The sequence below is a fragment of the Centropristis striata genome, chromosome 6 (genome assembly GCF_030273125.1).
Source record: "Centropristis striata isolate RG_2023a ecotype Rhode Island chromosome 6, C.striata_1.0, whole genome shotgun sequence".
Lineage (NCBI taxonomy): Eukaryota > Metazoa > Chordata > Actinopteri > Perciformes > Serranidae > Centropristis > Centropristis striata.
Genome location: NC_081522.1, coordinates 34,496,794 through 34,524,019, shown reverse-complemented (window position 1 = coordinate 34,524,019; position 27,226 = coordinate 34,496,794). Strand labels below are relative to the sequence as shown.

Genomic DNA, 27,226 nt, shown 5'->3' with positions numbered 1-27,226 from the left:
ACAAAAAGCAGAGGACGTTGTGCACAGTTAGCGACGGCGGCCGCAGTTTTTGTGCAGCTGCTGAACATGATTCGATGACTGTCGGACCAAGTGGGAGGTGTGTTAGACGTCACACACGATGTCAAATATTCGGCCTTGCCAGGATGTCTCGTTCACAGTGGTCCCGCTTCCAACATTCCCACCAATGTTCCTCCTCTGTGACTACCTCTGGAGGCAGAAAATTGGTGGGATCACTTGATCCCGTCATCCTGCTTCTGGCACGTTCATTGTGGAGGCGAGACGTCACAGAGCCGTAAATGTCCCGGCATTAAACAGCACTATGAAAGCGGATCATGTATCATTTACACTGGGGGCATATTTTAGTCTGGTCTTGAATGAGCACAGAAACATTTTTATAAACTATGTGTAGAAATATCACATCTGAACACACACAGGAACATTGACATTAGTGACATTCACAACATTTATTCAGACATCAATAAGAGCAGCAAGACGGACACAAATAAAAGTACATCATCAGGTGCAAAAAAAACCCTTCAGCCACCTTGAATATTTTCATCATTTAAAACGCTTCAGTTAAGATTTTACTGATAAAAACTCTGTTGTTAACTTAAGAACCTGCTGAGTCCAGTTTTTCCCACAGAGACCATCAGATCCAGATCTGGAGGAGGATCTGGATCAGAAGGACAGGTTGATGAGCGGAGCGTTGTTCTCCCTCTTGTCTTCTGGACTCCATTTGATGAGCGGAGAGCTCAGGTCGATCAGCTGCTGCAAAAAAAAAACAACAAAAACAAACAGGAAACATGTTATTTTAAAGATGTTTTAAGACCCAAATTCTGATCATTGTGATGTGTGTATTTTTTGTGATTTAAAAAAAAAAGAAATACTGTTCAAACCAGCCAGCTGAGGGGAGTTCAAAGGGTTAAAATAATTTAAAATGTGCAGATAATCTATAATACATTTCTTTGTTATACTCCCCTAAAAACATATAAATAATAATTGGTAAATTAAGATAATTCTTTTTTTAAAAGGTATAAAGTTCAGGGAGCCTGTTTGATGCAGGTTGGACGACGGCTATTGTTTAAAATATTATTATTATTGTATAATAACAGACTCGTATCATCTGAAGGAAGAACGTCACATCTTACCTGAGTGCTGGTGCTGGTCTTGCTGCTGGTCCGGATCAGGTTGGGGGTGTTGGTCAAGTCGATGAGCAGTTTCTCTTGAGGCTGCAGCGTCGGAGCTGGAAGATCCAACAGGAGAACCTGAGGAGAACATGGAGAAGATCTGTGAGCTTCTGAGATAACATCTGGCTGCCATTATGGAACGCCCAGAACAAGAACAAGGTGTGCCAAAGCTTCTTTTATCCCCGTGGCCAGTGAGACGCTTAATGTACTTCATTAACTTGCTTGCTTTCTCGTGTATCCTTCTTAGATATCTTGGATCAGCCTGGATTGAATATTTATTTATTTATTTCCATTTAATTTCTTACAGCTCTGTACAGAACTTAACTTAACATGCATTATTTAATTTTCTGTTTATAGTGTTTTTAGCTTGTTTTTTTAGCTACAGGTTAGCTACACTCTTATTTGTGGTGTGGAAATTAGTTTTTTGTATTTTTTACTGTTCCTTTGGGAAAATAATGTCAAAGTTGAGTTGAAGTTGAATTAAGATAAACCTTTATCAATCATATTTGGTTGGGCATTAACACAGCTAAACAGAGAAAGTAAAAGCAAGGAATAAAAAATAAAATAAAAAGATACCAAATCACATGTCGTCAGGACTTGAATTAATGGTTTCTTTTTCTTGTTTTTTTTAAAATTGGCCCCTAAATGTAGTGCCAAATGACACGGCTGTAGATACTGTAAAGGTCTCACAGGTTCGTAGATTGGAAGCCCAAGAGTAAACACAACCGGAGGAAAAAAGACAAGGCTCAATGCGGGCTTTAATTAGGTCACAGGTGAAGTTATGCAGCGCTGGACTCAGACTGACGTGAGCCCCGGTGATTCTGTAATAATTCACATTTAATTCTTCTTGGGCTTCCTGCCTGTACAGAAACTGGACGTACACGAAACAGAGTTCTGTTGGCCAGTTGTCAATAACAACAGTTACATTATATTACATTACATGTCATTTAGCAGACACTTTTGTCCAAAGCGACTTACAATAAGTGCATTCAACCTGATGGTACTAGACATAGACCACAGGAATCGAGTAAGTACATAACTTTAAGAGCTAACTGTCATCGCTAAAGGAGTGCTATATGTTAAAGAAGAAAAGAAGAGAAAAGAATAAGAGTTTTATTTATTTATTTTTTTAATATATCTGTTAGGTTCACGATGTGTGTGTGTGTGTGTGTGTGTGTGCGTTGTTCTTACAGGCGCATATCTATCAGTTATAAAGCCTAAACATGCTTAGATGCAGCTTGTAGTTATATCTTGCGTCTGTGGGAACACAAACTGTTCTGTCTCAGGCCTGTGAGAAAGAGGAAAGCTACAGTGGAGCAAAACACATCAACTACCTGCCTTGTTATAATTATTCAAATATAACAATAGCAACAAAAATCTGTGGACATATTCTAAATATAACGTAGACATACATTTTTAGGTGGTTAAAATATGTTTTGTTGCAGGGAACGTGCAGGGCATCATCTACTGCAGGTAACACACTGTCAGTACCTTCTAAATGGTGTGTGTGTTTGTGTGTGTGTGTGTGTGTGTGTGTGTGTTCTTGTACCTCCTACATAGTGAGGACCAGAATACGTTTTTAAACCAACAGAGTGAGGGCATTTTTGAAAAGTGAGGACATTTCGGCCAGTCCTCATTTCTTTAAAGGCTTTTTTGAGATTTTAGACTTTGTTTCAAGGGTTAAAGGTTACAATTAGGTTTATGTTTGAAAAATGATAATTAACTAAAAGTGTATTTTGTAATTACAAAACTGACTAAAACTAACTAAAATCATGGTGAAGATGTCCTTCGTTTTCGTCTTTGTCAACTTTTTTCATACATAATGAAGATGGATGAGGCAAAGGAAATAAAAGCAAAATTTACTGTGACCTCTTGTAATCTCCCACCCAACACATAGCCCATTACAAAAAACTAAAACTAACACTAAAACTAATAAAAACTAAACAAACTATAGCATTTTTAAAAAAAACCTAAAACTAGCAAACTCACTCTAAAAACTAATTAGAAATAACTGAATTTGAAAACAAAAAATCACAACCCAATTAAAACTAAAACTAATGAAAAATTTGAAAATAGAATAGAAAAAAAAAAATCAAAACTATTATAACCTTGCAAGGGAACGCACTATTCCAATGAGGGCCCTCACAAAGATAGAAGTACAATAATGTGTGTGTGTGTGTGTGTGTGTGTGTGACCTCTGACCTCTTGTGTCTTGCTGTTGCTCTCCTCAGTAGTTTCCAGTTCGATCAGGTTCTTGTTGGGCTCTGGTTGGCTCTGACTCAATGCTTCAGGCTCCGTGCTCTCTGATTGGTCAGGCTGTGGGGGGCTGGAGGGCGGGGCAGCAGGAGGCTCCTCCTCCTTCTTTTCCTCCTCCTCCTCCTCCTCCAGACAGAAGGGCTGGATGTCGGGGGGATTCACAGGCTCCGCCTCCTGTGTGTCTGCAGGTGAAGGGCTGCAGAGAAACAACAATAACACAATGATAAAACGCCCTCTAAAAGTGAGTTTCCCTATTGGCCGACAGCAGTTTACCTGTAGCTTCTTTCCCTTTTGGCCGAGGCGGAGCAGGAGGCGGGGTCGCAGTCAGGGGTGGGTGGAGGTCTGGCGGGCCGACTCTGGTTGGTGGGCGTGGCGACGGGGATGGCGGACATCCTGCGCCTCACCGGAGTGGGCAGGGCGGAGGGACGGCGGGCCTTCACCTGCAGCGACCTGCAGCCGCCAGCAGAGGGAGTCAGAGGAGCAGCAGGGGACGGCTTCTGAGGGAGACTGTAAGCAGGAGAGGGAGCAGTTAAATCAAGATGTTTCTGAAGTGATCGGGAGCAATATGAGATATCGTCTGATACACTTGAACCATGTTGGAGTAGGTCTAATTTATTAATAAGTCCATCAAATGTAAAATACCACTTTTAATAGTGCAGCAGACCCGCCTTAATTCATCATTCTCATTCTTAACCCTTAATAGGACACTCATTGAAATACTTGCAAATTCCAAATTTTAACCCTAGAGAATATTGGAGGATATTACATACTGCCAGAATGTGTAAAAAAAAAACAAAAAAAAACATACGGACCCTGGGGAGGGGGGTAATATTTTGAGAATCTACGAGAAAAAAGTTGCAGATTTATGAGATTTAAAGTGGTGAATCTGCGAGAAAAAAGTTGCTTTTCCCCCCACTTTCTTCTCGTAAATGTGCAAATTTTTTTTCTTATAGGTGTGCCACTTTAATCTAGTAAATTTGCAACTTTTTTCTCAAAATATTACCCCCCCAGTTTGTATTTTTATTCATACTTAATATGCCCTAATATGCCGTCATAGTCAAGTTCTCCTCGTACAAGTCATTGATTGAAGAATAACTCTTTGTACGACTGTTTCTTGCAGATTTTCCCCCCCAAAACTTTATTAATATCATACTGATTGGTCAAATGTCAGATGTCACCGCCTGTGACGTAGGCTGATCTTTGCTGATTAGCTGGAAGAAAAATCCATGTGGTTCTACGACCAAACAGAGAGACATGGGGACCCTGTTTTGATATCCACTGAAGTTACCAAATATAGTTTTTCGCCCGATAAAGGGTTAAACATGAAGCCAGCACACACTTTTATTCCTATGGATGAATAGACACATACAGTCCCTGACAAAAGTCTTGTTGCTTATCCCAGTTGTAGGAACAACAAACAATAACTTGACTTGTAGTTGATCAATTGGAATCAGAAATGGCTAAAATATTAAGAGAAAAAACATACATGAACAACAGCAGACTACGTGTTTTTCAGAGCTGGCGGAGTGATGGAGTGTGATTTAATCTACCTGTCCACGCTGCTCACTGACATCAGCCTCTTCGGCTTCAACATCTTTGAGGCGTCTGGAGGTGAAACACAAAGACAGACAAAGTGAGAGACAGACAGACAGACAGACAGACCGACAGACCTACCAATTCACCACAGAGACACACTGATGGAGAAAAGTGGCACAGTTGACAGCATTTGATTTGGTGCAACGTGTCCAAACAGCACAGACAAGTTAGTAGTAGGCCTGTCACGATAAAAGATATCATTGTAATTTTAAGACGAATTTATGCCACTGATATGGTGATACAATAGGATTATGATGCAAGTTCGCCCATTCAAAGAGCAGTTAACTGTTAATTCTTACAAAAATTGACTCTTGAATGTGAAAGAAATATTAAAATATCCACAATGTGGTCTGACAAGAGTCAAAACGGTAGGTGTGAATCAGCGTATCAGCTCCACAATACGGTTTTTATCACGATACTTCCCGACACGATATCCTGACACATGGTGCCTATAGATTCATTATATCTTCAAGTTCAGGGATGGGCAACTGGAGGCCCGGAGGCCACATACGACCCGCACCCTCACTTGAAGTGGCCCTCAGTACAACTACATGCATTTGAGCATGAAATCTTAAAAGTGCAGTGTAAAAATGCACAAAATTACTTCTTGCAATTAATGTTGGTCTGCTGTTCTTGCACTGAAGAAAAGAAATCACAGTAAGTGGTTATTTTTTATTTGCTTCAAACATTTTGTATTCCTATTTATACTTTTATACATGCATTTGAGCATGAAATATGTTAAGTTACTGCACTGTAAACATATTTAAAATGGCAGTTTCATCATATCTGGTTAAGTGAACGGTCCTATATGTGGCCCTGTGGTAGTGTCCATGAAAAATTGTGGCCCCCTGCAGCATTTAAGCTGCCCATCCCTGTTCTAGTTTCTCCAGTATATTCCTAAAAAGTGAGCCCGCTACTGCCTTGGCATGAATCGATATAATATTGCTACACAAAATATCGCGATACTATGCTGTATCGATTCGAATGGAGTCATGACAGTTTTATACATAAACTCCAGGATGAAACAGATATATGTGATGACAGATGAACGTACCGTCCCCTTGGCTGACTCCCCGGACCCCTCCACTGGGTGTCGGTAGGACCAGGGCCTCTGGTCTGGACTTGGGTTTCAGTCCGCTCTGCGGCCGGGCCGAGGCAGGAGCGGGGACGGAGGCGGTCCTCTCCAAAGTCCTCTGTGCGGGCGTCACCTGGTGGGGCGTGGCCTCCGCTCTCTTCAGCGGTGTGCACTTGGCGGTTTTGACCTCCGACAGCTTCCTGGCCTGGGAGGACAGCGAGCGGCGGCCGGCGGCGGCGGAGGGTGCCGGCTCTGCGGCGGCGGAGACGGTGGAGCGGCGCAGCCTGCTGTTACTGGCCGGTCTGCTGATGCTGCTGGGGCCGGTGGGGCCGCTCACACTCAGAGAGGAGTTCAGTTTACCTGCGAGGAGACACGCAGGGTTTGTACACTTTAGCAGTGGTCAAATTCAAGCATTTTTCAAAGACTTTCAAGGTAAATTTTCAAGCTTTTTCAGTATCTTACACCTGTTGTAAGTTGCATGTTTTAGATGAGTACTTACATACTAAAAGGGGGAGATTTCACTGAACCATACCAACAGCGATGGTATTACACTTTTAGGAGGAACGGTCTTCATTTCAGATAGGCTACTTATTATTTTTACATTGAACATGTGATTATCTATAGCAGGGGTATCAAACTCAAATTACCTGGTGGCCATTGGAGGCAGTATCAAAATGACCAAAAAAAAGACACAAAATTACAAAAAAAAAAAAGACAAAATGACTGAAATAACACTAAATTACTTTAAAAAATGACACAAAATTACAAAAAAAAAGACACTAAATTATTTTAAAAAAAGACACAAAATGACTGAAAAAAGTAATTAAAAGGGACCTTCCACACACAGCACGGTAAAGTGCCATTCATATAAAACTCACATTAAACTTTCATATCAAGGTGGGGGCCAGAAAATATCGTCACGAGGGCCGCAATTGGCCCGCAGACCGCAAGTTTGAGACCCATGATCTACAGGCTATAGATGGATATAGTCAGATTGCAAGAGAAATACAGTAACAATTTCAAGCATTTACAAGCACTTTATCCAAAATCCAAGCACTTTTTAAACCATGAAAATACAACATTTAAATTCAAGCATTTTCAAGGATTTCAAGCACCCGTATGAACCCTGGACATGACACCTGTGAGGCTGCACGTTCTGATCGGATGAGGAAGAGGAGGAAGCTGGTTCATTTTAGTCAGCAGGTGACTGCATAAAATATATATGGCATGTCCTGGACCTCTATTTATTTATATACAGTCTATGATTTAGCAGTTAGCTTACCTTTAGCGGGGGACAGGGATATACTGGAGTTGAAACTGGACACGGAGGACGAGGATGAGGACGTGTTCTTCCTCTCCGTCACCCTCCTCTTCGCAAGGGGCGGACCTTTCACAGCCGACAGGTTCCTCACAGCACTCTGACGGAGAAAAACACCATAGGTTCAAATTTTATGCAAACTTGTACTGCTTAGCGCATAAAATGTGCTCCTAAAAAGCAAGCTTTAAATAAATATAGATTTTACATTATTATATTCTACTTTCATTGTACTTATTTTTCTCCCTACACCTGACCTAATTATTGATATCAAATACTAATTGATTTTTAAATATTTTAACCCTTTAAATGCCATGTTTTGGTCATAATATCATCATGTTTTTGGATGAAAATAACAGAAAATGTGAATTACTTTCAATATACTACATGCAAAGTAAAAAAAAAAAAGATTGTCAATGATTAGCACTGATTTTGTTGCATTATTATGTTTTGTGCTGTGTCAAATACTCACACTTGTACTGCTTAGCTCCTAAAATGCGCTCCTAAAATCAAGCTATAAAAAATATTATACTTTATCATATTCTGCTTTCATTGTAGTGATTTCCCCACCTACATCTGACCTAATTATTGATATCAAACACCAATTGATTATTGAATATGCCAGGTTTCTGTCATGATGACACCATTTTTATAGACCTGGCTGCAAACTCAGCTGTGTAAATAACTCTTTGTTTTGTTTGCCATGTCTCTCTAGATGGATTCATCTTTGATTCAAGATGATCCATGTTTAGATTTATTTGAAGCAGTACATGCTTGTGTGTATGGATCATGCGATATGGTCAAAATGACGCAATCTGGTGGAAAGTAATAAAAATGATAAATTCCAAGGCCAAAGCCCAGATTGACACCAAGATAGATGGTTAGAAGATAAAATGCATGTATTATGCTTGAACGTGAGATGAAAAATTGCATTTTGAATGGGTTTCAATGGTGCATTTTACGGGCTCAACCTAAAGAGTGTAACTATTGTTTGTACAGTGTATTTTAGCCTTACTGCAGGAGCTGAGCTGGAAAAAAGATGAGCAAATAAAAACACACAATCTTACCAAAATTTCTGCCAAATGTATGAACACAGCCAAAACTATTAACAAATGAAGAATGAAAAGCGCTTAAAATGTGCTCAACCTGCCCTGAGGTTGATTGGCTGCACTGACTGCCACAGACCAACAGGTGGAGCTGTTTGACCAGAAAAATGATCCCTTTTGATGGCCAAACGTGCACAAATATAAGTAGTTTTTTCCGCCTTTCCTAAGCGATAAATTAACCCGAATCAGGTGTGAACAGGTGTGTTACCGTGGTGGGTGGAGGCAGCGAGCGTTTCCCCAGCAGGCTGGAGTTGGAGTTGAGGGAGGAGTCGCTGACGTCAGACGCCACGCTCGCTGAGTCAGAGAGCAGATCCTCCCAGGACTCCGCCCTGCTGGAGGTGCGAGAGGACGGGCTCCGCCTCCAAGCCCCCACCGCCTGAGACGAGAAGAAAAAAAAAAGACCGGGTTAGGGTTAGGAGGTTACCACCAGGTGAGGTTACCTGTGTATACTGCAGGAGGGATGTTACACATGTCCTTATTCTCGCGATATAGCCTTTATTTTCAAACTTTTCTATAGTGATTTTTCTACATAAATAAATGAATAAACGTTTAATGTAGCCATTTTAGTAGTTTAATTAAATACTGACTCATCTATATTTAACACATCGGATTTATTACATCCCTTAAAATCAAGAGGGCTTCGTGACCCCCTGTGGATCTTCAGCCCCCCCTGTTGGGAATCACTGCTCTAGAGGGTTAAACTAGTTTCTGTAAGGTCAGAGGTTGGTGGGATCTTGCAGTGGAGGAGATCTGCTGTCACTGACCCACTGTTTCACCTGTGAATTGAAAAGTAAAGAACAGAAACTTTTCTCCAACCTTGCTCGGCGGCTGCAGTCTGGTCTTCTCCACTCTGCTCTTGCTGGCTGAACAGGAAGCCGTCGGGGCGGTCGGTTTGCTCGGCAGCACGACGGCAACGCCCACGCCGAGTGTGGTTCTCCCTCGCAGCCCCGTCCTGGGCTGAGGCCGGACCCCCGCCACGGGGCTGGAGGTGCTGAGTCTAGAGGTGCTGAGTCTGGAGGTGCTGAGTCTGGAGGTGGCGGCGGCGGGGCGGATGGATGAAGCTGCTCGGGTGGAATAAGCCGCGGCGGCGGGGCGGGAGGGTGGAGCCGTGTTGGAGCTGCCTCCCGTCAGCAGGCGGCGCTGGACGGCAGGCGGCAGCTGCTTCATGGGACTGTCCTGCACGCAGAAGGTCTGCCGTTTGATGGGGCTCAGCGCTCTGGGGGTCTGATCGATCACGCCCAGTTTGGCCTCGGCGTCCTGGATGAACTCATCCCGGTCCGTTGTGGCGTCGGCGGTCTTGTCTTCCTCGCCGTGTGGCTGGTTCGACTCACTGCACTGCACTGCTAGTCTGTGGGCTTCCTGACACACAGCCTCCAGCTGATCGGCGCTGAGCGGACTCCAGCTCGCCCGCTCCCCGCCGCCGCCGCCGCCAACATCCTCCAGCTGAGACACCACGTTCACAGAGACGCACCTCTCCTTATGGCTGACCGGACCCACAAACACCTCGTCTTCATCTCCATTGGAGCTGCAGAGAAACACGTCACAGATAGGAACAAACTGCTCACAGTACAGTAGTAGTGATTTCAATATAGGGCTGGGCGATATGGAGCAAAAGTCATATTCCGATATACTAAGGCTAAATATCTATATACTTCTGAAATAAATATATTTATATGAGAAAAGAATAACGAACATGACAAAAGAACTAAATATGACAAACCCTTGTAGGGGCAGCATTTATATATAAAGAAAGAAACATTTTTTTAACTATATTGATATATGCGATATGGTCTAAATCCATATCACATTTAAAAATATCAATATATTTGTTATATCGACATATCGCCCAGCCCTATTTCAATACAGAGAGCTGTATTAGAGAACTTCAGGCACTTTCACTTGAACATTTACTAAAGACTCAAATGATTAACCGATTGAAAATGAATGCCAACTATATTTTGCTATTTGTCCAAGTCATTTTTCATAAAAACACCTTTCCAGCTTCTTAGATGCAAGGGTTTGCCACTTTTCCTTGTTATTTTTGATAGAATTAGAGTTTTGACACATTGTGAAAGTGTCATTATTTTCTGAAGTTTTACAATCTTCACTGAAAATTTGTTTACACAGAGCAGAGAGGAGAGGCTGAAAACATGACAATAGATCAATATGTACAATATGTGGAGACACATACAACAGATCTATTGACTTTTGCACATTAAGACTAGATAGTCTAACCCCAGCAAAGCTGTTAGTGTTGAAAATGTTTTTTTAATTAAACCGAAATGTGACCTTAAAACCTAAAGTATGTTCAGAGTATTTGGAGGACAGTAACAACACTATTTACAACAGTCATAGTGAACATACTTCTACTTTTGCTACTTAAACTACACTTTTCAGACTATAGTCACACATTTGTACAATGCATTTAATTTCATTTTCAATGCAGGAACTTTACTTGGAATTTTTGCAGAATATTTTTACTTTAGTAGTTTTAGTTTAAGTACTAACTGAAGAAAGGATCTGATATTTTTTTTCTGGCTCAATTGTGTGTTTCTTACCTGGCGGGGGACAGAGAAACGTCAAAGTCAAACTTCTCATCAGTCAGAAAGAACGTATCTGTTCAGAGAAAATTGATGAAGTTAATAAAACACACGATCATGGTCAAGGCCAGATTAACCATATGGGCAACTGGGAAATTGCCCAGGGGCCCACGACCTCTAAAGGGCCCAGGGCAGTGTGTGCAGAAGCAAAATATCTGGTTATCTCTCGCTTATATGTTAAACTGTCTGTCAGAGCTGTTGCTCAAAACTGAATTTTGAGGTGACGGTGATTTCTGTTTAAAATGAGCTGAGGACCAAAATGCTACTTGATTCTAGATTCTTGATTTTCGTTTGTGTCTTGTCTTCCTCTGTGATGCCTCTATCAATCCAATACATGTGTGCTGGGAATAGGTGTTGTTAAATAAATATTGGATGCTTTGAAAGTGGTTGCTTACTTATTTTTTTGTGAAAATTGAGGACACTTCCTTTCCTCTCTTTTTCTATCTTTTTGTACAGTATCCTTGAGTGCCAAGAAAGGCGCCTTCCAAATAAAATTCATTATTATAATTATCTATGTAGTGGGTCAATTTTGCCAGATTATACTGATGCTGACGTGTTTTGTTTGGACATAGTGGTGCATTTGTAGTTCTATGAGCGTTTGCACATCTGTACATGTAAATGCACTTGATGACAGTTAGTTAATGATGTATTAACGGTATATTACTGTAATTTACTCTATATTTTGTCAGATTATGGTGATTCTGGGGTCGTGATGATTGGGCCCTTGAATATTGTTGACCAGAGTACAGCAAAGTGTTAATCTGGCCCTGATCATGGTGATAGATGTGTATAAATGCTGATTCGGGGTCAGTTAAAGTTAGCTCACCGCTGTTAGCTCGACAGTCCATCCTGCTGTTGGTTCTTCTCTGTGGGCAACAGGTTGATCCGGATCAAACCTGTAGCAGCACATTAAACTATAATGACAATATCCCACACAATTTTTTTTTCACAAAACAGCGAAGAAAGGTAATCTTAAACGAACTTCAGGTCGCCACGCTCTAACTTTAACATGCTACGTTAGCTACATCTGAAGGTTAACCGATATTTGTTTTAAACTGAGAATTTAAACATGACGTTTGGCTCCAGGGATGCGGAAATACACACAGTTTACTTAAAGCAAGAAGCTACAAACCTCAAGTTCCTCTGAAAACTCACAAATTTTCTTTTCTGCTTCGTATGATTCAAACTGTCTGAAAACACACAAACAATTCAAATCTGCTGCGCTGCTGATCACGTGACGCAGACGCGCTCACCTATTGGTTGGAAGTTTGTGACGTAGACGTAACCCTAATTGTGGGAGTTGTAGGCTTTAGAGTTAAATCCGGTTTCTGAATTTGAATGCTTTTAAATACGATTTCAAAGTTTGATTCAAATAAAATAAAATAAAAAAATTTTCCACGACAACGAAGCACACGTAACTACGACGAGTATTAGGACCACATAAAAAAATATTACGATATTAAAGTCGAAAATATTTAATTAATTACAAGAATGAAGTCGGAAATATATAATTAATTACGAGAATAAAGTCGAAAATATTTAATTAATTACGAGAATAAAGTAGTACATATTTAATTAATTACGAGAATAAAGTCGGAAATATTTAATTAATTATGAAGATAATATTTTATACAGTCTATGATAATAATGCATTTAATATTATTATAAATTAATTATATTTAAAGTATAAGAATACATTTATATATAATTAATTTAAAGCAAAGTCGCATTGATTTTTAGCCTTAAAAAAATGTAACGTTTATCGAGGCTAGTTAAAATTATCTTTCACATTAACAAACAGCAGATAATAAATGAAAAATAAAGAAATTCATAAATTCATAAAGCATTCATTTAAAGCAACATATCACTGATTTTTAGACATTGAAATTATATAATTAGTCTAAAACTGCTTTTATTTTATTTCTAAACAACCCTTTTGTGTTCTCAGTATAATTTATTCTCATGTTTTAAAGGTTAGGGCGAATCAAGACATCAACTCGCTAATATTCATCATGGTGTAGACTAAATATAAGAAAGAAGAACATTTTCTTATCTCTTGCTATTTTGAAGTGCTCTCTGTATTGTTGTGTTTTCTGTAATGTTATTGTTCTTCGAAGAAAATTAAACAAAACAGGGAAATTGTGAACCGTTTGGAAATAAATGGGTCAAAGTTGCACAGAAACATAAACAGAAGTTGTTCAGAAGCATTTATCTGGAGGACTGAGGGTTCTGTAGAGTATCAGCTGGTGTAGATAATTTTAATGGGAAATGTCTTAGCAATGTATGGCAGTTTCTGGAATTTAAATAGAAATAATGTTGTTGTTGGTTTTATTAGTTATGAAATATAACATTCCTTCATTATTTTTTTAAATACACAACGTTTTTGTTTTTGTAAAGAATGTCTAAAATATTTCTAATGTCTAAAACAAATATCATAAAAAGTTTGTCTAGGCTAGTTAAAATTATCTTTTACATTAACAAAGAACAGATAATACATACATAAAATAAAATAAAAAATAGTAAATTGATAAATGATTCCTTTAATATATATATGCTTGTCTTGCTTTTGTACAAAATGCCCAAAATGAATAGCTAATAAAATAAAATAAATTGTTTTTGATAAAGAATATCTAACAGATGAAGGTAATTCACTGTTAAAAAGCTTCAGAACGGCCATGAATAAGAATTTTAAAAATACCGTATTTATTCTATAACTAAAGCATAAATATACTTTTAGGCAGCAGTGGAACTTAATATTTAGATCCTTTACTTAAGTAAAAGTACTAATACCACACTGTGAAATTACTCCACTACAAGTAAAAGTCCTGCATTCAAAACTTACTGAAGTAAAAGTACAAAAGTATCAGCATCAAAATGTACTTAAAGTATCATTATGCACAATGGACCCACTCAGGTTGTTTTATATATTCCAAATATATTATTTGATTATTATTTTAAATGCATTCATGTAAGCAGCATTTTGCGGTCATCAAGGTAGGGTTAATTTTAACCATCTAATATACTGTTTTGTGGTTTAATGTATAAAATGCATGATCATTTTAAATTATTTGAAGTGCTTTTCATGTTAAATCTCCACCTGAAAAGTAACCAAAGCTGTCAGCTAAATGTGGTCAAATTAAAATACTCAAGTAAAGAACAAATATATCAAAATTATACTTCAGAACAGTATTTGAGTAAATATACTTAGTTACATTGCACCACTGCTTTTAGGAATGTAGGTAACATTAACGATTACATATTTACCAGTGTTAAAAGCATCCATTATATGAATTAATTCAAATAAATTGTCTGGAATATGCAGTGGTGGAAAAAGTATTCAGATCCTTTATTTAAGTAAAAGTACTAATACCACACTGTGAAATGACTCCACTACAAGTAAAAGTCCTGCATTCAAAACTGACTGAAGTAAAAGTACAAAAGTATCAGCATCAAAATGTACTTAAAGTATCAAAAGTAAAAGTACTCATTATGCAGAATGGACCCACTCAGACTGTTTTATGTATTCTAAATATATTGTTAGATTATTTGTATTGATGATTTTATGCAAGCAGCATTTTAATTTTGTAAAGATGGGGTAAAGATAATTTTAACCACTAAATATACTGTTATTAGGTTTAATTAAAAAAATGTCTCATGACTTTAAATGTATCATGTTTTTTATGTTAAATCTTGACTTGAAAAGTAACTAAAGCTGTCAACTAAATGTAGTGCAGTAAAAAGTACAATATTTGCCTCAAAATGTAGTGGAGTAGAAGAATAAAGTTGCATAAATTGAAATACTCAAGTAAAGTACAAATACCACAAAAGTGTACTTAAGTACAGTATTTGAGTAAATGTACTTAGTTACTTTCCACCACTGGGAATATGACAGGTGTCGATGATCTAACACAGGGGTCGGCAACCTTTACTAACAAAAGAGCTGCTGTTGGCAAAAAAAAAGAGAAAAAATGTCGGAATGGAGCCATAAACCTTATTTTCAGACTTAAAATTAAAATAAAACAGCCTACTAAGTCAAAATTAGCCTATTAACATTACATAGCGATGATCATTTATTAATATGATTTTGTCAGAAAGCAGCAACGCAAAACTAGACTTGAAATTGGCTAAATTTAGAGTTTAAGCCGCTGGGCCGTAGACTTGTTGAATAAAATGCTAAAACATTTTTCAATGTCATATATAAGTGACACATTTTTACAACTCAAGAATACAAATTGCTTTGGACCTACACAAATGATAAATGAACATTAATATGTAAATAACATTTTTTAAAAACCTGCACTGGACTGAAATGCACAACTCATTGCACATATGTTCTCAGTTCACTGCCACTTTAACATGTTTGCACTTCTAGTTTTTTAACTTGGTTGTTTGTTTGTATTCTTATTTTATACTTTAACATTTTTAAAAATCTTTATCCTATTCCATTTTTATTATCTTATCTCTTTTACTCTGTACTTTTTTTCTGCTGCAATACCTGAATTTCCCCCATGGGAGATCAATAAAGGAATATCTTATCTTATCTTATAGGAATAACTGTTTCATTTTGTATAATTGTGTTGTCACCGCCACAGAGAGCCACTGTAAATGGCCTGAAGACCCACATGTGGCTCCAGAGCCTCAGGTTGCCCACCCCTGATCTAACATAACATCACAGTAACAGTCTTCAGTGTGAAGCACAGATTGCCCACCAGGGGGAGCTGCTGTTTCCTGTCAGGCTGTGGTTACCTGAGGACAAACCACCAGCGCAGGTGTGTCCACTGTCCCATCAATGGAAAAGTGATCACTTTAATGAGAGGAAATGAGTCCAGCACTGAACCACACGTCATCCAGGTAAGCTGGAAGCCGAGGCTTCAATATTACACTTTAAAACAGAATCCAGAAAGTTCAGTTAAACTGTTTGTTTAACATCTGTAGAACCAAGTTCTGGCTGAATAAATCCATGATAAACAATAAGAAAAGTGCTCATGAGGTGAATATGCAACAAAAAGTTTTTGAAGAAATTTGTTTTAATAGCCTACCTTTCCTTTTATATTTTTTTCTTAGCTTTTATTTAGGCTTTTTATTTGACATATTTATTTACCACATAGCCTGTGTCATGTTGAATGTTTAGCACATCATACTTTTGATGCCTGAATGTATTGTATTTTTGTTTAAATTGTTATAAATAATAAATATGATTGTTATCATAAAGATGGGGGCAAAAGATCAGGAGCATGATTTGAGCCTGAAACCTTGTGAAAGTTACATTTAACCAAAACATAAATAAAAAGTTGGTTGATTGGATAAAATTCCATGTGAATGGCAGTTTTACAGCTGTGGTGTTCATACAACTAGTGATCTGGTGACCCTTACACATTAAGACTAGATAGTTTTAATAGTAAAAAATATAATTGAACCAAAATGTAACCTTAAAATCTAAGTTCTATGTTCAGAGATGGATTCGGAGGACAATAGCAACACTATTTACAACAGTCATAGTGAAAATACTTCTACTATTTTCTAATTAAACTACACTTTCCAGACTATAGTCACACCCTTTTACAATGCAGGGTAATTGGGTTTTTTTGCAGAGTAGTTTTAGTACTTTAACTGAAGTAAAGGATCTGATCTATTTTTTCTGAGTGATTCTGGCTCAATTATGTGTTTCTTATCTGCCAGGGGACAGAGAAACGTCAAACTTTTTTTTCCCATCAACTTTTTTAGGACGCACCCAAAGAGCAGACAACATCCCTTTATTTCCAGCGCCATCAGCTCTGACCCTCGGGAAGGATCTATGATGTCATAGCTTCATCATGACGGAGGCGGGGCTTCAGCAGGTTGATGTGTTTGCATCAAATCTTCTGTCTGATGAGAAGCTGCGTCACAAACCTCCTGCTCTGGACCTTGTTTTGTTTTCTTAACTTTTAATATCTTTAAAAATGACAACAACCTAAAACAATTTTTTTTACAAAAGTGCTACAATAAAATCCAATTTTATACATTTACTAAAACATTACTGTCTACAAACACGTCTCTGTAAGAATAAACCCCCTCGTTAACGCTGAACGACTCGTAACAAAACTAAAACTAGAACTAACCTGAACTTGTAACGTCAGCTCACATCAGCGCATCAGCGTGCTGACAAACTGAAACAATTGAGATCAAAATGAGAATCGGCTACATCTAAAAACCAACATCAATATTTACAGATTACAATCTGATTATTAAACGATCCACTTACATATGCTCTTCTCCTAAACAACCGTGAGAGAGTTAAGATAAAATAAACAAAAAGGGGAATAACAAAGGGAACAGTCTGTTTTTAAAATGTTTTTTCTTCCTTCTCTTAGAAGAACCAGAACTTTTTTTGGTAACAAACACAGTAGGAAGAGACCATCACAACAAAAGCAAGTGCAAAGTCTGAGCTTGGGGCCTCAGAGTGAGGTCTCCAGGCTGTGCAGGGGGCTCCCCGGACACGGTGGCAGCCCTGCTGAGTTGGGCGGGACCAGACCAGGGATCGGGATCATGCGATCCATGGCGTTGTTGTTCTGGTTGGGTGAGGCGGGGATCTGGGGCTGGGTGGACAGCAGGGTCAGTGGTGGCGGGATCATGACGGAGTTGCGTTTGGTCGGCTCTTCGTCCTCGCAGTCGGCCTCGTCGATCATGGGGATCTGAGCCACAGAGTCCTCCAGCCGGAACTCAGGGTGGCTCAGGAAGCTGTGGATGGAGCTGCGGGACTCGGGTTTCTCCACGCCTTCGTAGGGGGACACGGTGTCTCTGAAGGCTTTCACGACACGTAACTGAAAGACGAGGGGAAACAGTCAGCTCACGGCTTAATACAAAAGGGAAATTCTGACATTTTTAACCCTATAAAGCCGAATGGATCATATTTTATACACAAGATTTTGAGACCTCTACATCAGCTATTCTCAACCTAGGGGTCCCGACCGCAATTGGGGTCGCGAGATGATTTCTGGGGGTCGCCAAATCATTTTGGAAGTCAGCTCTGTCTCCACTGTGTTAAAGTGTTCATGTGTTAATGTGTTTTAGTCTTTTTGGTCATTTAAAGTCTTTTTTGGTAATTTTGTGTCTTTTTTTTTGGTCATTTTGTGTCTTTTTGTTGTCATTTTTTGTCATTTTGTGGTCAATTTGAGTCCTTTTTTGCTTAATTTTATGTACTTTTTTTTGGTCATTTTGTGGTCAATTTGATTCTTTTTTGGGTAATTTTGTGTCTTTTCTGACAAATCCCAGAGTAACAAGCTATTTTCAAGGAGTCTCTGGCTTGAAGCTGACTGTTACACACTCAGGAGGTCAGAATGGACCTTTAAACTTCTAGCAAAGGACTTAGATTTAAGGTAACAATAAAATATCAAATATATATATAAATGCACAGACAAATAGATGTTTTAGTTGTTGTCTGCTTCATTATTTGTCCAAAATTCATCGTATCAACTGAGTTTGTACGATCTCAACTGTGCGCGTGAGATTCTGTTTAGTGAGCGAGGGTCGCGGACAACATGCATGTTAAATTGGGGGTCGCCACTCAAAAAAACCTGATGTATACAATCAGATACATGCAGTACCTGGATAATCCACTAGAAATCAGAAATGAATGCACCAGAGGGCCTCCACTTGAGACATCCAATATGGCTGCCGTCAGTCAGTGACCCACATGTCATATTTCAAGAATATTTTTGTCAATTTTGAAAGAGTTAAGATAAGAAAAACTTCATGTTCACTTTTGTTTGGATTAGAAACAAATATTTGAAATTATTTTTGTGGTTGGCTGTAGGATTCTCTTAATGCTGGACTTGATATACCTTTTAAGGCAACTCATGACCAACACATTGATATATAATTTTCATATCTTTTCATTATTATTGGTCAATTTTAGTAAAATATACAAAATTAGAGCCTAATTTTCAAGTTTGACTATGTGCGCATGCATGTGTGCTTGTGAGTGTGTGTTTGTGCGTCCTTGTGAGCAGATATGTTGCTCTGAGTGTGTGTTTATCTGAGTGTGTGTGTGTCTATGACTCTCTGTGCCTGTGTCTTTATATGCATAATGGACAATATGTGCAAATATACGTTTTGATCTTGACCTCATGCTCGCTGTCCTCCTCAGCCGGGTTTTACATTTTTTTCTACATGTCCTTAAACCAGTCTTGTGTCATGGGGTCCTTTTGACCCCTGAGGACCACCAGTGCATAGTCGACAGGAGGACTACACAAGGGTTAAACCATACCTGTGTTGAGATGCGGTTGAGGCCGCGGCACCAGAGCACCTGGCCCCTCTTCAGCTCCATCTCAGCGTGGTCAATCCCGTCCAGGTCATCTATGTCCTCCAGCTCCTCCTCAGGGATCTCCTCCTGCTGCGTGCCGTGACCCGCCGTCTTCAGGAACTTTAGCCATTTAGTGGGGATGCTGGACACCAGCTAAGAGTGGGACCGACACAAACAGTCAGACAACACTGAAAATGTGTAGTTTCATTAAAGGGTTCAAAACCAGTGCCTTGTGACAGAGGCATGACAGGGAGTGAGAAAGAAGGATGCACAGTGCCAGGTTCAGAGTCACTGCTGCACATATAACCTATAAGTTGAAACCATTATTCAGCATTTGTACTGGATTATATAATTTCTTCATGACCTGATGGTAAATGTGGGTTTGATGCTGTCCATGTATTTACAATGTCATAAATACAAGTCTACCTCAGGCGGCAACCTCCGGGTCTGAGCAGGGAGGCAAACCAGGAAGTACCCTAAACGGCATTCTACCGAAAATTCAAGCAGGGGGCCGCTGTCGGTGGCTGCAAAAGCTTTTCTGTCCATTCATTTCAATAGAAAATGAGAAAACTTCTCACTTGACAACTGGACAACACTACGGTCTCAATTGGTATTAAAAAATCTTCAAGACAATTTGATGTTAAGAGTGTAAATAATGGTCCAATTTAGAAGAAAATAGAAGATAAAGAATCATATGATTTAGGGCATGGCTACCTTTGATTGACAGGTGGCTAACAAGGCAAGCCGTCATCAGGAGAAAAGCAGAACAATGCGTATCCACGACAACGTGTCAATAAAGTTATGTGTAACGTTATATAGATATAAAAAAGAATGTTTACCGGTTTGGTCTCATAACTTTGACCCTTTCAAACTGTATTTTCACTTAATGACGTTTTTTTCTTTAACATTTTGTTCATTAAAAAATGTCTTGTTCAGCGTTTGGTTGGACTAACAGACACTCCAAGGAGTCGCTCGTTATTTTTCTGAGGTAAGTAACATACATTTTGTTTTTGTTTCTTTGCTAGCACAAAACTAACATCCCAGTTAATGCTCCAATTAATGCTAACATGAATTTGCAGCGACTTCTCTCAGTCAGGTTGAGGTGTAGAGAGGCGTGTAGTCAGTGATCAGATCCCTCTCGCTCCTCCACAGTCCAAATATGGTCTGCTTCTCGTATCGAAAATAAGATGGCGACACAAGATGGAGATGAGTGTAACGCTGAACTCGATGCTTCCAATGGGCCACAAACCAACGGGTGAAGTCACAGTCACTACGTCCATTATTTATACAGTCTATGGTCTACCTAGAAACCTTTGTTGCAGGTCATTCCCATCTATTATTTCCTGTTAACTATGAAAATAAAGGCAAAAAGGTGTCTCACCTGTCCCCACAGGAGGCTTCCCAGACCAAGTAAAATACACCACAGCCACTGCTCGATGTTCAGAGGCACACAGCTGAATGGTTTACCACCAAACTGCACGATGACAAACTACAGGAGGAAAAAGACACACGGAATCATACAGGGAATCTTTTATCACTTCACACTGTGAACCTGACCAGGTTACAGGTTACCTGTACGATGAAGGTTCCCAGGACGATGGAGCAGAAGATGGGGTTGTTGAAAACACCTTCAAACACGTTCCTCTCGCCATGTATCTTGCGGGCATTGATCTCGTTAAAGATCTGCATCAGGACAAACGTGTTGAAAACGATGGTGTAGTGCTCGGAGGACGGGGCGTGGAGGGGAGCGTTCCTGCCGCTGTCAATGTCAAACAGCTTCTCACCTGTTAAGAGGCAGGATCAAAGTTTAATGAGCAGAAATAAACTCTGTTTGAATCTGTCCATGTTTTTAATTCCATTCCTTTACACATTAATGATTTTTTATTTTATTTTTATTTTACATGGCTCAGAGGTTCCTAAATGAGCCTGTTTCAGACCATGAAGCTGTGGTGCATTCACTGACCAGCGAAGAGCAGGGTGAAGATTATCGTCAGCTGGAAAACGCAGTGTCCCAGGATGTTCTTCATCATGGTGCGGGAAATAAGCGGCTTGGTGCGACCGTACGGGTTCCTGAGCAGCAGCGACTCAGTTGGCGGCTCGGTGGCGAGAGCCAGGGAAGCAAAGGTGTCCATGATCAGGTTGACCCACAACATCTGCACAGCTTTCAGAGGAGAGTCCTGGAAACACACACACACACACACACACACACCCCTCCTGTCAGTGTCTCTCAGCAGAGAACCCCCAGGTGCATTTCAGAACATTTTCAGATTAAATTAACACTGGGATTGGAATATTTACATCAGAAAAAAATGATCCTGTGATTGAATAAGTGAATATAACAATTTACTAGTAAATTATTATCAATAAAGAAATTATTGGAGTTTAACATTCCAAACCTGAGCTAATCTTCATCGAGACTGTGTGGGAGTGTTATGATCAGAATGGCCTGATGTTATTTACAATCAAATGACTGTCATTAATATTGAATTCAAATGTTAGTAAACTCTTATTTGTGGGTGGTAATAGGTGACATCACTGTTTTTGAATTGAAATAAATTTGCCTAAAAAAATGAATCTTGTTAGCCTGATCTGATCGGATTAACTTAAGCATGAATCAATATTTCTCTGACAGAGTTACCACTGACTGTTGGACTGTCCACACCAAGAACAATAACCAGATGATAACTATTGTGTAAAGAATCGTCCTTACTCAGTATCGTTGGGATTACTGATGAACAATAAAAACGGACACAGGTCGTCACAGAGACTTATCATTGAGGTAATAAAAGCCCACACATATATCTTCTGTTTCTGACAATGTACAGTAGTAACGGATCAACAACATCAATTTTGTGGCTCTGACACAGCTGGAGCTTGCAGTAAGTGCTTTTTGTTTAAGCACTGTTGACAGAACGTTTTCGTTCATAAGGATACTTTGCATGGTGACATTGTTGCTGTTATAGTTATTATTCTCAGTGTGGACCACGTTTTATACTGTTACGCCACGGTTTGTTAGCGGCTACGGTTTGTTAGCAGCGCTGTCAGGTGACTCTGACCTGGGTGATGCACGCTCCGGTGAAGGCCACGATGACGGCGACCACATTGACAGTGAGCTGGAACTGCAGGAACTTGGAGATACTGTCGTAGACATTCCTGCCCCACATCACAGCCTTCACAATGCTGCTGAAGTTATCGTCTGTCAGGATGATGTCCGACGCCTCCTTCGCCACGTCTGTCCCTGCAATGCCCTGCAAACACAATGAGTAGGTCAGTGAACATAAACATAAAATACATGGCTGTCAAGGTTTAGCCCAGCAATGGTCCACAGGGGGGTTCAGGACAAAGCACACATACCTGACACGACTGCTCAGGCTGGATTCAAACAATTCTTTTAAAATCATGTTATGGTTTGGGTTGGGTTCAGACTACTTGACTTGGTGATTCAAGTTTTTTTTAGTGTAAATATACTGTCTGTTAGTTTCTGCTAGCCATTACAAAGTTTAAAAAGCATGATGGATCAAGACATGATGGAAACATAAAACACATCAGAATAACCTGAAGGTCTGAGGTTGTGGGGCCACAGCAGAGGACAGGGAAGTATAGTATTTATAGGCGTGTTTCCATTAGGTACTTTTCCCTCTAGTGAGCCGCTATGGGTGTGGCTTGGGAGAGAGGATCCGCCAAACTCCACCGGTTAGTGGCTCAGGTAGCGGCTCAGAAAGTACCTGCCTAGGGTAGGTACTTTCTGAGCTGCTACTAAGCGGCGATTTCGCGCATACGTGGTTCATTTGCTGACTGGTGCAAACCGGATGCTGAAGGGTTAACAGCTCCTGCTCTGCTGACTGCAGTTAGGAGAGACTGCTGTGGGAGGACTGGGCCGCTTGTGAGTGCTTTGGGATGGTGCTACTCCTTATGAAGAGTAGGAACAAGTCTCCAAAAGCCAGACAAAGTCTCCAATAACACCAGAAAAAGTCGCTTTTTAAAAAAAGAGTAGCTAGAGGGGTAGGAATAGTCCTAAATATAGCAACAAAGTCGTTAAGATGGCAACATTGCTTGCCGTGTCGGTCTATTGTTGCATTCAAACTCTGTTGGTTAGCCGCTACAAAAGTACCTGTCTGAGAACAGAGGCCGAGGGGAACTAACTAGTGGGCGGAGCCAAAACAATCAGCCGCTTTCCAAAAAGTACTCAGAAGGTACTCAGTGGAAACACACCTATTCTTGACATTTGCTTTGTCAAATTTTCTTCAAACTTGAAAATGTCGCAAATAAATGAGTCTAATATCTGAATATTTTATTACACATCTATAATTGCCCAATTTAATGTCTTTTCTGATCAGCTCATATGATCGAGCTCATTTGTTAATAACAGTTAATAATTTTTATATACTGTATGTACTGTTTTGTCAATCACTCTGTTGTAAATGTTACAAAGTTGGCTAGAAGCAGCAGCTGGTTGGCAGCGACCATCTTTACCATGGCGAAGCCAACATCCGCTTTCTTGAGGGCGGGACCGTCGTTTGTTCCGTCTCCTGTTACTGCGACAACCTGCCTCTGCTCCAGCACAGTGCTGTCGATGATACCTGAGATGAAAACAGACAGACACAGAGCTGAGACACACTTGTGGACCAGAAGGATCTGATCACATTTTCTTGAATCTCTCTGCTTCCTGTTCTTCTCATTTTGATGTTTATATGTATGCAAAGCTCTTTGAAACTACCTCATGTATACATTTTGCTGCACATATTAATTTTCTTTTACACGTCTCTAGCCCCCCGTCTTTCTATCTTTCTAATGACCCGGTAAAGTTGTGTCTAACCTTTGACCAGGGTGTGTTTGTCCGTTGGAGATGATCTGGCGAGGACCCTCAGCTTTGGCCAAATCTTATCAATACGCTCCTGCTCAATCTGCACAGATAAAAAAATACATAAATATGAAGTGATAGTTGCAAAAAATTAGTTTTGATCAGTTGATCAGGAGTTTTGCTCGGGTGTCCTAAAGCAGTCCAGTCTGTATTTGTCTGACCTCTCCTTCCTCATTCCGAATCCGTTGGTTGAACTCTTTGCCCTCCATACAAAGGAAGTCTTCTCCGGGTTGCAGGATGCCACATTTGATGGCGATGGATCGGGCAGTGTTGATGTTGTCTCCAGTCACCATTCGGACGGTGATCCCGGCCCGCTGGCACTTTCTGATGGCCTCTGGTACCTGATGTGAACAACAGAAGACATTTTTTTTAATCTTTTATTAAGTTCTCCTAATAATAAGCATCAGTGGTAGTTCCTTACTCTGAGACATTTTGTTTAGGGGAGCTCCCTTTAAATGTTTTATGAGTAGTGAGAAGTTCTGGCTATGTTTTTTACTTTAAGTTGCCTCCATGTGTCCCTGTATAAAGACAGGGCTGACGTACCTCAGGTCGTACAGGGTCCTCAATGCCAACCACGGCAATGCAGGTGAGGGCCGTGAGAATGTGGGCCTCATCTTCCCAGTCAGGCTCTCCTTCAGAGGCTGGGAAGTCTTTGTAGGCGAGGCAGATGGTCCTCAGGCCCTCTGATGCCATTGGCTCAATAACATTTTTCACCAGGTGGTTTCGGTCTTTGGGTTTAAAGGGTCTGATCATGTCGGCTTCCAGGACCATACAGCACCTGTAACCACGGGAATAAGTCATGTGATCACCATCTAACTGCGCACAGAGCTGTGTGAACTGCAGCAAAAGTACACCTACTTCTTGAGCAGGATCTCAGAGGCCCCTTTGCAGAACATTCTGTAGCTGCCATCATAGTTCTTCAGCACGGTACTCATGGACTTCCTCACAGAGTTGAAGGTGTAGACCTTGAACAGTTTCTCTTCTGGTATTTCGTTGCGGATGGCCTGGTAGTCTCGGTGAAGGTCAAGGGAGAATCCCAGTAAGGCACATTCAGTCTTGTTTCCCACCTGGCGAGGCAGCCCACCCTCCTTCTCTGGAGGCTGCAAGAAGCAACAAGAAAAGAATGTTATATCACAACATTTTTTAAATTTTACTTTTTTTTATCCCTTTCAGTGAATAACACTATCTGCAATAAAATAACAAATGGACAATCTTCTCTTGCTCAGAAAGTAAGCCGTTACCCTAACCAAATAAATGCATTAATCTAAAAAATTATCATCAGATTAATTCAACAAAGACAATCATGTCTTGTTACAGCAGTTAAGTGACCACATGGTAACTCTGAAAGCTGAAACTGTTGGTATCATGCATGTGTGTGCACTGATCTGTGCAGTGGATCAGATGAGGCCTGAGCCGCTGTGGCAGCTCTCCAAATCAACCTGCTCTCTCAGCCAAATGCTTAACTCATTGTGCCTCCTGAATGGACGGCTATTTTTACAGCTCACCATAATCTTGGTGGTGTAGGCGCAGTTGACACCGATGCCCATGACAAGCAGGTCCAAGATCTTTGCAGGGATCTGGTCCGGTTTCGGCAACTTTTTGTAGAAGTGTCCTGAAACGAAGACCTGCACCACCGTCATGCGGTTCATAGTCAGTGTGCCGGTCTTGTCGGAGCAGATAGCTGTGGCGTTGCCCATCGTCTCACAGGCGTCCAAGTGGCGGACCAGGTTGTTGTCCTTCATCATTTTCTGACAAAAGAAAAAGCAGTGTTTAATTTACCACCAAAAAAAAACCAGAATGACTTGATCCAGGCTTGTTTGGAGGGTGTCAAACGGGCCCATTAGTGCTTTTCTAAGGTGTCACCGCTCCAACCACAGGAGGCAGTAAACAATTTTTTACAAACTGTATACCCACTGAGGGCTAAAAATAATATTAGAATAACATTAGAACTATTTTCAACATATCATATATGACATACAGATATGCTCGGTTTGAATACACTTGCAATTACAACATTTCACTAAAATTTGTTGTTCTTGTTTTTACCTAAAATTTTCGATTAAATTTTATTTGTATAGCCCAAAATTAGAATTTGCCTCATAGGACTTTACAGACTGTTCAGGGTACCTATGCTAGTTTTTGGGACCATTATTATTGGTATATACTGCCCAACCAAAAGCTTAAAGACAAAAGTTGCTATATTGGCATAGTGTTTTAATTATTTATACAAATCACAGCCTTCATCGGAACATTTAATTCAAATTAAATTCTAAATTAAATACACAACTTTCAAAACATTACTAGTGTCTATGTGGGAACAATAGTTTTGTTCTACATATTTAAATAATGTTTCATTAAATGTCTTTTTTTTTTCCTGTTAAAATGGACCCAAGCTGTTCTGTAGCAATGCAATGCACTGGAACTGTCTATACAAACAGACCTTTACTGAATAGGCCAGAGCGATGGTGACGGCCAGAGGGAGACCTTCAGGCACAGCCACCACCAGCACCGTCACACCGATGATGAAGAACTTGACCAAGAACTGCACGTAAATGGGCATACACTCTTTGGCCCAGGGGACCCCCTGAATCCAGAAGGTATCGATCAGGAAGCGAGTGATGAGGATGAGGACAGTGAGACATGACATGAACAGACCTGAAGTCATACACAGAATGACAAACAGACAGAGACAGAGACATGGTTCAGTTGCAAAGCTGATCATTAGCACAACAGGTGTAAAGTGAGGAACAGTTCGTGTCTGTATTGATCAAGTGTTTAAGACTCCACACCCAGGGATAATGCTGCTAGTTAACTGAGACTAAAGTAGGGCTGGGCGATATGTTGATATAAGAAATATATCGATATATTTTTAAATGTGATATGGAATTAGACAATATTGCACGTATCGATATAGTTGAATTATTTTTCTTTCTTTATATATAAATGCTG

The 27,226-nt window shown here is 40.0% G+C and overlaps 2 protein-coding genes across 4 annotated transcripts in view; both read right to left on the bottom strand.

Moving 5' to 3' along the window:
• Window positions 1–445: 445 nt before the first annotated feature.
• On the bottom strand, window positions 446–12,399 carry gtse1 (G-2 and S-phase expressed 1). Of its 3 annotated transcripts, none has more exons than XM_059335625.1 (12): window positions 12,268–12,399; window positions 11,962–12,031; window positions 11,094–11,151; window positions 9,352–10,060; window positions 8,744–8,911; window positions 7,397–7,532; window positions 6,094–6,474; window positions 4,994–5,048; window positions 3,717–3,950; window positions 3,390–3,639; window positions 1,149–1,265; window positions 446–765 (listed from the first exon to the last, which is right to left on the bottom strand). In XM_059335625.1, the coding sequence occupies exons 2-12, from the start codon at window positions 11,981–11,983 to the stop codon at window positions 679–681; spliced, it is 2,217 nt and encodes a 738-aa protein (XP_059191608.1). In that variant the 5' UTR covers window positions 11,984–12,031; window positions 12,268–12,399; the 3' UTR covers window positions 446–678. The 3 variants fall into 3 exon arrangements, with proteins under 3 accessions (XP_059191608.1, XP_059191606.1, XP_059191607.1); XM_059335623.1 differs by having other exon boundaries at window positions 446–768; window positions 12,268–12,393; XM_059335624.1 differs by having other exon boundaries at window positions 446–768; window positions 12,291–12,347.
• A 4,917-nt stretch (window positions 12,400–17,316) lies between these two features.
• Window positions 17,317–27,226, bottom strand: part of LOC131973126 (plasma membrane calcium-transporting ATPase 1-like) — a 32,987-nt gene continuing 23,077 nt past the window's right edge. The window contains exons 9-21 of the mRNA XM_059334991.1: window positions 26,718–26,932; window positions 25,783–26,025; window positions 25,136–25,377; window positions 24,821–25,055; window positions 24,439–24,618; window positions 24,233–24,320; window positions 23,890–23,996; window positions 22,473–22,664; window positions 21,380–21,593; window positions 20,989–21,200; window positions 20,798–20,905; window positions 19,381–19,569; window positions 17,317–17,935 (exon numbers count right to left, since the gene is read on the bottom strand). Coding sequence (XP_059190974.1) covers window positions 17,570–17,935; window positions 19,381–19,569; window positions 20,798–20,905; window positions 20,989–21,200; window positions 21,380–21,593; window positions 22,473–22,664; window positions 23,890–23,996; window positions 24,233–24,320; window positions 24,439–24,618; window positions 24,821–25,055; window positions 25,136–25,377; window positions 25,783–26,025; window positions 26,718–26,932 — 2,591 coding nt within the window. The 3' untranslated portion in view covers window positions 17,317–17,569. The remainder of the gene's footprint in view (window positions 17,936–19,380; window positions 19,570–20,797; window positions 20,906–20,988; window positions 21,201–21,379; window positions 21,594–22,472; window positions 22,665–23,889; window positions 23,997–24,232; window positions 24,321–24,438; window positions 24,619–24,820; window positions 25,056–25,135; window positions 25,378–25,782; window positions 26,026–26,717; window positions 26,933–27,226) is intronic.

Coding starts and splice junctions, on each gene's coding strand:
- gtse1 (XM_059335623.1), bottom strand. CDS start 11,983: ATGGACTGTCGAGCTAACAGCG. Junction 8,912..9,351: donor GACTGCAGCCGCCGAGCAAG/GTTGGAGAAAAG, acceptor TTCTCGTCTCAG/GCGGTGGGGGCTTGGAGGCG. Junction 3,951..4,993: donor TCAGTGAGCAGCGTGGACAG/GTAGATTAAATC, acceptor TCCTGCTTACAG/TCTCCCTCAGAAGCCGTCCC.